The sequence below is a fragment of the Ammodytes marinus genome (assembly GCF_949987685.1).
Source record: "Ammodytes marinus genome assembly, chromosome: 15".
In the NCBI taxonomy this organism is placed as follows: domain Eukaryota; kingdom Metazoa; phylum Chordata; class Actinopteri; order Uranoscopiformes; family Ammodytidae; genus Ammodytes; species Ammodytes marinus.
Genome location: NC_137219.1, coordinates 19,225,104 through 19,235,944, shown reverse-complemented (window position 1 = coordinate 19,235,944; position 10,841 = coordinate 19,225,104). Strand labels below are relative to the sequence as shown.

General features: G+C 44.6%; 1 protein-coding gene across 1 annotated transcript; it reads right to left on the bottom strand.

Annotated features, from left to right (window-relative positions):
• Positions 1-3,067: 3,067 nt before the first annotated feature.
• olig4 (oligodendrocyte transcription factor 4) lies at positions 3,068-3,799 on the bottom strand (the record flags this gene model as incomplete). Its single annotated transcript, XM_080042130.1, has 1 exon — positions 3,068-3,799. The coding sequence occupies one exon, from the start codon at positions 3,797-3,799 to the stop codon at positions 3,068-3,070; it is 732 nt and encodes a 243-aa protein (XP_079898256.1).
• Between the last annotated feature and the right edge of the window lie 7,042 nt (positions 3,800-10,841).

The window sequence follows — 10,841 nt, the reverse complement described above, 5'->3', positions numbered from 1 at the left end:
TGCAGGCTTTGCTGAGCATAAAATGAAAGAGAATAGGCAACAAGCCCCTGGAAGTAGGTTCTCCCTTAATTGAAGTTCCCCTTTTATCCAGACGCTGCACAATGTGTGTGAGCGTGTCCCGCAATATGTCTCCCCTGTCCAGACCCTCACTCCTCTTAATTGGGTCTTTCAGTCCCCTAATTAACTCTGTCAATGCAGGTTGAGCTGTGCCAAGTCGGGACACATACTCCTCTATTGATCGCTATCTGAAGCAGTTAACTTATCCATCTGTCTACTTACTACATGGCCATGGTGTGTTAGCGCCTGCCATGACATTTAATACACAAAGGGGAGTGTGGAATGTTATCAACGCATCGATTTTGTTTTTATGAACTATTGTGGCTTTGATTTGATTTGAATCCCTTCAGTTGATAAGTAATTAAGTAGATCCAGTTCTCAGATTTTGGATCACTTTAGTTCTTTGTGAAGTGAACACACTGCTACATTGGAACATTTAGGATATGAGCTGTCATTCTCGTCTCCGTAGGAATCTATTGAATTATGACCATCTATTTTGGCTACATTGGAATACTAAAATGCAATGGTGGAAAGTAGAACATTTTACTTACTCAAGTGCTGTTGAGGATTGCTCTTTGCTTAAGTCTCGGTATCTTATGCTACTTTATACTTCTACCTTTACTGTATTTTAGGAGCAATTTACTTTTTCAACATTCTTTTATAATCGGCCAGTGTTGTAGGAATGTTGTAATATTTCAGCCAGTTTTCATTGCATAGACTTAAACTGCCCAACACAAATTCTGAAACCTCCACCCAAGCCAATCAAAATGAAATTATTAGAAGTCACTCGTTAATGAATCAATTATATTAGTCCAGTAATATATATGCATTATGAAGAGAGGGCCATTTGACAAAATGTTTCACCTTTACATTTAGTGCATTTTTGCTGATTATACTTCGAATAGTCATTGTAGAATTTCTACTTTTACTAAAATACAGGACAAATGATCTGAATGACCCACTTTGTATCACTGTGATTGATTTTCAAAGTTACTTGTGCACACAATTCTGACTGCTGGTTAGCGTATGCTAAAGAGCAGCATAATGACAGCAGCGGCTGACCATTAATGGCACACAGAGGACCTGCCCATATTGTATGATTTAAGAAGCATATCCATTACACATCACACCCACACACACTCATTCTCCAGACAGTGCTGATGCCACACCATGGGTTAACACCATCTGGTGCCGATCAGGAAACACCAGCTTTGCACAAGTCAATGTCTCTAATCACCTACCTAAAGCAAAGGGAGGCAGATCCCCACTAATCTCCACAATGTGTTCTGCTTCCCATTCCCACCTGTGCCCAGATAAAGGGGGGCCTTGTGGGAGGAACCCGAGGTCTCTGTGTCAAGGGACCAGGGACCAGGTGACGCCAAAGCGCCGGTCCCCACGACAGAAGCTCCACCACTCGGCTTGGCTGGCAGCTGCCTCCCCCCACTGAGACATCCCACAGCTGACAGGCCCCCAGTACTGACAGGGGCTCTTTTCAGTGTCAATAGCCTCATATATTAGAGCTAACCGCCTTTGTGATGAGCGACGGTGTCAGGCCTTTTGGCCCGACAGCGCTTGTTACCATGATGAAATGTAGATTGAATGGAGGGGGTCTGTGTCCCAGGCACGAGAGCTTGGACTCCACCGGCCTTTGTGTCCCACGCATGGCTATTGTTCCAGCCCATTCAGGGCTCTCAGGAGGAGGAGGAGGTGGAGCAGGAGGGGAGCTGGGTGAGAATGAGTTACATCTCTTCATTTCTCCCCCTGATCTCCACCTCATCTGTCAGCCGTGGGAGGATAAGCATGTATTTTACACGCTTGATTTGTTGCTAAGTGAAGGGCCAACCATTGTTGGGTTGTTTGACTAAATCGTGTTCGCGGCAATCAGTGTGTATGATGTTTGTGTTTTAGCGGATTAATCATTGTTATGAATCAGTTAGCACTAGATTTTTAACACAAATGCAAAAAAAAATTTTTTTGCAAATGTGTGTTTATAGTAGGTGGAACTGTTTTAAACATATCTACATGTTAAAAAGGGGAAAAAAACACTGTATAGTTTTCAGAAACTTTCTTTTGAACCAACCGCATTATGTCCTTTGATTTAAATTTGCCCTTTGTTAGCCTAAACCCATGTTCATATGAGACAGAGACAAATCGGTGGCTCGGAGCTAAGGACATGGCTGTGTCCCCTCGCCTGCGTCAGACAAAAGTGACGCGCCTTGCTGGCGCCTGTGTCGCCCTTTCATCTCCTGCACCCCGTTGAGGTGAAGATGGATGGTTCCCCTGGCTCAAGAGCACCGCATTCAGCCCTCTGTGCTGGCGCATTGTCCCGTCCTTCTGTCCCTCTTTAGCTCTTTAGAGGTTCGTCCAAAGCTGGTTAGCAACCAATGACACCCTTCCCTAAATATCCCTGTTTGCACTGCTCTTCATGTCCTTCCAAGCACCTCTGTTTTGTTAAAGAAGATGTTGCTGTATTGTTTTTGGAACAGATGCTGTGTATCTGCAATTGTGTGTCTGAAATCCCCCTTGACAAGTAGCTGACTTGTAAAAGAAAAACAGTACCTGGGTGATATCTTTTGTTTTCTACCACAAAAACAAGAATAAGTGCGGTCAGGGGACACAGTATTAATTACCTAAATATGATACTAATGAAAAGATGAAGGCAGACAAGAGTACTTATTTTATCAAAATTTTAATTTAGTAAAATAGAAATCCTGCACATTAGGACACACACATAGTTCCATTTCTGACAATGTTTCATCACCACTGATATCAGATAAATTACAGTATTTGCTACACAATCCTTAGTGCATTTAGAATATTTCTGCATAGGCAATGCAGATTACACAAATGATGAAGAAGAAATAGCAGCAGTTTGCATGGCAGAAGAAGATATTTACAGTATGTACACATTCTGGCACCAGCCATCATTATAACAGTTCCTTTAACAAAAGTCTTTGATCTGCTTGGTTCACTGTGGGGTGATCCAAACAGTTTTAAGATGCTCACATGCTCACTTGGTCATGGACAGGCTGTGTAAGGTGGAGATCGGTGTGGGCAAAGCCTGGCAGAGTGAGCAGGGGCAGGGCATGCCGGGGAAGTGCCTGTAGGAGCCGGCCAGGTGGAGTGGGTCTTTGAGAAGCCCCTGGACCGGAGCGTGAAAGCCCAGGAAGGTGGCTGATGGCGGGGAGTGAGGAGAAGCCGCGGCTGTGGAGTGATGCTGGAAAGCTGGAGGTGTGCTGCCCACCAGAGAGTGCAGTGAGTGGGCCAGAGGGTGCAGGGGGAGGTGGGCAGAGGGGGCTGTGGGGTGGGGAACAGCAGCTGCGGTGGTGCGGCCCTGGCTTCCGTAAACGTCGCCCACCAGCTTCTTCATCTCGTCCAAGGAGCTGGACAGCATCATGATGTAGTTGCGCGCCAACATCAGGGTGGAGATCTTGGAGAGCTTGCGGACCGAGGGCCCGTGAGCGTAGGGCATGACCTCTCGCAGGCCGTCCATGGCCGTGTTGAGATCGTGCATCCTTCTCCTCTCGCGGCTGTTGACCTTCAGCCTCAGGTCTTGGCCCTGCTCGTTGGTGCCTGGGTCAGACCCGCTATTGGTCTTATTACCGGCCCCCTTGCGGCCCTGCTCGGCCCCGCTGTACGCCTGGTGGAACATCTGGTTGGAGAAGAAGCCCCCAGGGGAGTCGTCCACCACCAGGTCTGGAGAAGAGGATCGGCTGCAGGTGGAGCCAGCATCAGAATCCATCTTGGCTGAGAGGTGGAGAAATATTTGGTGGGCACTGCTTGGGAAAAAAATAGATGGTCCGGATGCTAACCCCTCGATGGAGCTCAAAGTTTAAAGATAGCTTGTTAGTTCTTTCTGCTTCCTCAGATTTCTCCAGTTGCCTGTAGTGTCACCACAGTCTCAGAGTTTTTCTGCTGTTCAGTCTGATGATGATCGGTCTGTCTGTCCGCGGGAGTGAATGTGCCTAAACTGTCACCCTCTGGGCCCACTGGGGTGTATTTATACCACCGGCATAACAAAGGAACAATAAAGACGCATAATGAGACACTTAGGGTCACAGCCAATTGCAGAAGGGGACCAATAGCCCCCCCCCCTCACACCTCCTTCCTGCAGCCCCCACTTCACCTTCCCACACCCACATTTAACTCCCCCCAACCCTCCATGAACCCCCTACACATTAACCAAAACAGGGGTATGTTCACATGTTGTGTTAAGCTGTACAGCCAGGAATTAACCACATCTGCACCAAAACTTCCAGTAAAGATATATTGGTGCATGTGTGGACTAGATCAAAAGTAGAAAAGTTCAACTACCATGTACACATCTGGTTAATGATCAAATTCCTTCGTGATTTTTCTCTACTTATGACATCTATTGCAGTGTGTCCGTCCTGGGAGAGGGATCCCTTACTTTGTCGACTCTTCAAAAAAAATTTAATCCCGGTAAAGGGTTTTTACTGGGAGTTTTTTCTCAGCCGAGCTAAGGGTAGGGTGTCATATTGTATCATATTGTATGGATTGTAAAGCCCATTGAGGCAAATGTCTATTTGTGATATTGGGCTATACAAATAAAACTGATTTGATTTGATTTGAACTTAGCAAGTGTTTTCCCAAAGATTACAACACAGCAGACAAGGGTAATGCATTCGTCCTGATATGGAATCAGAAGAAAATGTTCATGTTTGATCCCTTATTAAGTAGCACTAATGTCAGGCTTCACTGAGGATATACAGAGACTCGAAGTGAAGTGAAAGTGAGAGTGTGGACCACAGAAAAACTGCCAAGTGAAACATTTCCATTGCCCTGTTCCATAACACCAGATATATGTTGCCCCCAAGGCCTTATTTACATATGGTATCCAGGGAGAAAGGTATGAAGCACCATATGAGGTGCCTAAACATGTATAGAGCTGCGTTAATGGCAGACTAGGTACAATTCAACCAGGAGCGCAGGACAAAAGGGGTCGGATAAATTTGACTTGGCTCCCCAAACAGTCTGTGAAATCACATCACTATCACTGGAAGGGGGTCCTTCAGTCAGGGAGGAGGTAGTTAAAAAGATACTAAAGAGTGGGCACGGCATTGTCTTCCCCTAATTCAACCGTAAAGCTACTAGCACTTTCTCAGGTCTCTTTCACCATTGCGTTCCAGTATTATTTCTTTGTTTGTTTTTCACATTTTCTTCCTGCTTGATATGAAATAGAGTTTGTCAGGAACATGAGACCAACTTTACAGGGACGGTATACTATCTCAGATGGAGAAGTTTTTAGTTATGCCTAATACATTCCTACCGGGTCTGTATCTGTTGATCTAAGCTGGAGGCCGGATCAAGCCTACTTTTTCAACATCTCCCCCTTTGGTGTTCAGAGAGCTGGATTTTTCATCGCTCGGCTCAGGAATTTCCTGCCTCCTTCTGCCAAGCAAAGCCTCCAGTGAGGCGGCGGTAAAGGGCCAGCGGTTTGGAAACATAATAATTCTCTCTTCATGTATTACACCATCCGTGGAAGAAAGAGAGCTTCGCTAAAAATCATTGAACCTTTAGATGCTGCACTGATCTTTGCCTGGAGCATAATGGTTGAACAAGTCATACACAAGCTTTTTATTCTCTTTAAATGGAAGAAACATTTTGGAGGCTGGATTTTGCTGTGTTTCCATCATCTGTCAGCTCAATAGTTTATGTTTACCCGACAGTAGACGTTCTTTAGTGTCCTTCAGCCATGGTTATACAACATTCATTGAAACCATATCATATCAGCAAAACAACATTTTCAACACCCCATATGCTATCACAGGCATATGCTCTGTGAAACTTTTATATGCAAAATAGAATTAGTCTTAGTTGATTCAAAATCTCAAAGAGAAATATAAATGGTGTACATGCACCTACCTGAATATAATACAACACATTCTGAATTCATTCAGCCTAATATTTCAAAACACACTACATTCCTATCCCTTCCATCACTTAACATTATGAATAACCGAAACTCTTTTAAACTAAATCTGCATTTGGCCTTAAGAATCATCAAATTACATTACCAATTGATTTTAGAGAAACTCTAACTTCTTTTCTGGACGAACAAATGAATCAAATTAGCCTCAAGACTAATTCTTCATTTAGTACTCTTGACCTTAAAGTTTCCAAATCAAACACACCTTCTCCATACGGTTGAATTGCTCCAATTTCTCTTGTTTTCGACAAGCTAGCATATGGTCCCATATAATGTATTTATAAGAGACTGGACGATTAATTTCCATGAGATATGCTGCAGTTGCAACCGTCCGTTGTCTGCATCTTATGATACTTTTATGCATTGATCTCTTGATGTGTTTCCTACATGGCCGTTTTAATACATAAATGACACCCTCTGTTGTCTCATTTGTATTAGTTCTACCTGTATGTGGACCAGGTTTGTTGAGTTGTTTTGAAAAAAGATGCGCAAAAACTGTATGTATGTTAACAAAAAGTACAATTGCTGTGCTTGCGTGTTTAAATGTTGATGGACTTGCATCGAAGCTCACAGTAGTCTGCAAATCGAGATCGCCCCCAGGACCCCCCACCAACGCTCCAGCGGGGGCCCTGCAGGGTGCCTTGGCTTAGCCAAATCTCAGTGATTTTATAATTGGGGGAACCTTGAGAGCCAACATGGGCCATTTATTTGGAGCATATGGATTTTCCCATCGTTAGGCTGGGAGCCAACATGGCTGCTGGACTCTCCTTTGCTAATTGGATGGATCAGGTCCTAATTAACTTCGTCGGACACAAGAATCCGGGTTTCATTCTTTGTCAGTCTTTCAGACCTTTTAATGGCTGGTCCTGAGCCAAAACTTTAACTGTGTTATAGACACTCCAAAGAAAACTAAATCAATAATGTTTCTTTAATGGTTTCGATAAATTATCCATAGATTGAGCGAAAATGTGCCGAAGCCACTGATTAACAGCTGTGCATTATGTTAGATTGGTGAGATTGTCACTCATATCAACTGAACTGGGATACAGCTGATCAATGAGAAACAGCATTTGTGTATTAGTAAAAACACAATCTCTAAGAACACATATACAGATCATTGGTAGGGGCTCTATCTGAATAACAGGAGTCTAATCAGTCCTTCTCTTACTCCATCATTGTATGCATGAGCCGGATAAATCTCCATTCTCCTGCTCACTCTTATTCTTATTCATGTGTTTACAGAGGCAACGGGGCCACACAGAGAGACACAGGGATCTCGGAGCTTTGTGTTCTGCAAATGAAAGCGTAGCCACCCTCCATGTTTCCACATAATCCTTCAATTTTTAACCCTGCATTAGGGGTGTTTGACTTTCTTCTCTGGGTGCCACCTTTCAGGACCCCTTCATCCAATTCAAGAGCTTTGAGACCCCCTCTCCGCGGCCTAGCCGGGTGCACTCCAATGAAAGTGTTCAGGTGACCAGAAAATGAGGGCATTATCACAGGCATATGCTTGTAGCGACAGAGGATCAGGCCAGATTAGGGCCTATCATGGCTCAATAAAGCGCTAAGCTGAAGAGCAAACCTGCGCTGTGTACCATAAAGGCCTCCCTCGCTCTCCGCCAGTCATTGTTTAACGGGATCAGCGGCTAGATCTTCTGTACACACACACACAGACACACACACACTGGGCTTTAATCTAGGCATGTGGTCAGGAGCGACCCCGTAGAGGACAGCACTGCCTGTTTACCCTTTTATCAGTTTTTCTCAATGTTGCTTCAAGGCTTCGAGATCAAGATCATGATGGCGGGCTAAGCCATCAGAGGGAGAAGATATTCATACTTAGTTGTCTGAATGTAAAAATAGATAAAAAATGTCAATGATTGTACTACTCTGTGATATTTCTATTGGTCTGATCTGTACACGCAACATGTATTTCATGTCTGTCCATTCTGTGAGAGGGATCCCTTCCTTTGTCACCCTCCCTGAGGTTTCTCGATATTGTTAAAGGGTTTTTTTGCTGGGAGTTTTTCCTCAGTTGAGCTAAGGGTATGAGGGCAGAGGGTGTCAGACTGTGTACGGACTGTGAAGCCCACTGAGGCAAATGTCCATTTGTGATATTAGGCTATATAAACTGATTTGATTTGATTTGATTTGATTTGTTTTGAAGATATTAATTGGTGGGGTTTGCTTGGTCCGTGGATCTAAAACGTTTCCCTTCCGAGTATATCAAAGTCTGGGGGTAGAGATATAAAATTGTTCCACAAAGTGTCTGAACGAACCGACAAGTGTTTCGGAGAACGGGGAGTGCTGCCCTTTTGTTATCTCTCACCGCTGGCACAAACCGCTCAGTGATTTATTCATTTACACTGCCTGAAACAATTGCATTATCTCAGGGCCACGACAACAACAAAAAAAAGAAGAACACAAAGGCGCGATGAAAATCCCCTAGGATGTTTATGAGTCACTTAAAGAGTCCAATAACTTTCCCCTTCATCTTTAAGCGGGGCGCGGAGGGTCGCATGCTGTGGACGGCTGCAGGGCGAGAGGGGTGGGTGGGGGTTATCGAGGGCCCAGGCAGAGATGATGATTATTGGGTAGGATAAAAGAGAGTCCAGGCCCTTCTGAATGGGGCTCGGTCAGCAGGCCGTCCCATACACTGGCCTTGCTCCATGCTGATAGAAACTTCATAAATTACCCCCACAATTACCCTGGGGGGACACCGAGGGGAGGAAAAGACAGGCCAGAGGGGGTGAAAGAGTGAAAGGAGGAGAGAGCAGAACCGGTTGGCCAGCAGACCTTCATCAGGAGGTGTAGGTCCTGGGTCCAGATGTTGGCCGTAAGGTTGCAGGGACCCAAATGAAGGCAGCCTTGTGAAGACTGTCACAAAATCATTCATTCTTATTTTTTTATTGAAATTAATATGTTAGCAATAAGTAAGACCGATCCACTGGTATGAACAGTTGCTCGTGGTGGATGCATACAACTGTTAACATAACATTAAAACGCATTCAACATTATCCATGTCATCATCACTTGTGTATAGCAAAGTCACAGAGAGTCATTTTGAGAGCAAGTTCTAAAGTAAGCAAAGGTCCAAGATGATAGCTGTTGCTTTGGCTGAAATCTACTCCTTTGTTCACTCACTCTCTACTCTACTAGTTCAATCAATGGTGAACAGCAAACTGTGATTTTCGGACACTTACTTTTCATCATTATACATCATCACTGACAACTGTGGCATCATATTTACAAAATGAAGTGCATTGCATTGTTGGGTAGATGTCAGGGTCATCGTCATTCCACGGTGGTCATTCTAAGGGCACTATATAGTGGATACATTTGCAACCTCAGAATTTGGATATTCAAATAAACCAGTAAACCTAGTGCACTTTAGTATAGTACTAGGACAGAATATCTGGTAGTGTGTTACCTATTTACCTATTTAGACATCTGACTTAAAGAGTTATCTAATTATGAGAATTTGAAATCCTTTCACCTTGAGCATTCAAGTACCTGCTGCTTGAAAAGATCGATTCCCCCAATTTCAGCAGAAAAAAATCTGCACCAGTTTTAGTTTAGGTTTTTTAGTGTTCTTGCCCTGACATTTCGGCCTCCAGCCCAGTGCAATAAAAGTAAATGGAATTTCATGTGTGGTACTCACAGCCTTGAATACAGCAATATTTCTTTCTAGACACAGTGTCCTGTGGAGGAGAATGACGACAGTCTTAAAATGGACTATCATCAAAGATATTCGTGTAAACAGTTTAAAGATAGGTCTCCGAAAGGAAAGTTGCGTTGCTGCTGACATTTTTTAATGTAATTTTGTAAAGGGCACAGAGCTTCATGAATTGAACTCCATCCAAATGAAACCAAATCATCTGTATGGATAGATACCACCAGAGGTATGAAAGAAAAAATTACTAAACATTATTTTTTGGAAGGGGGGGGGGGGGGGGTCATTTGGGCGAACTGACCCTTTTCCTTTAAATTAATGCTATGCATCAACAGTTCAACAATTTGGATTTAGGAAAGGTAATCATAGATACATTCAGATAACTGCATTATTGTGCATAGTTGTGATAGATTAAAAACAGTTACTTGGCAAATACTATCCAATCAAAAAAATCACACACACACACACACACACACACACACACATGCATGCATAAGAGCCTCTACAGATGCCCACACTTATCCACAACAACACACACAAAGTGTATCTGTTCAGCATTGTGCTGGCCACACTTTTGAACAGTTGGCTGCTCACTGGTGCATGGGGGTGGCTTTGTGTCGGCGGGCTGCAGACTTCTGCCGCTCTGTGCCCCCCCACCACTACCACCACCACTGTCTCCTCCATCCCCCTCGTCTCTGTGTTATCCAGTCCGATAAAAACAGGGGGGACCTGCTCGTCCAATAATCTCCCTCCTCGAAGCCCAGGCACGACTCCTGCCTTTCATCAGCACCATTGTTTCAGTCTGTTACCTCTGCATGTGCTCCCTCACCACGGCAACACATGCACGCACCCCACCCCACCCCCCCCCCCCCCCCCCTCTCCCTCGGCCCCGTCCCATCTGTGGATAGTGGATAGGCCTGCCATGTGTCCATTCAAAGGAAAGGGTGCCGCGGGCAACGCCACTGTATGTGGACAGTACATGATGCTGTCCTTTTGTGCGGGGCTTCAGTCCTCAGCTACTTACCGCTGACCCCGGGGTCGCCGCGCACAATAACCCCGAGTGTTGGTGGCCACTGGCTATCCTCATTGGCCCTGTGATTGACGAGCTGATCAATGGTCGAGTGTGAGTGTGCGTGTGCCCACATGGCTTTGGTTTTCTAT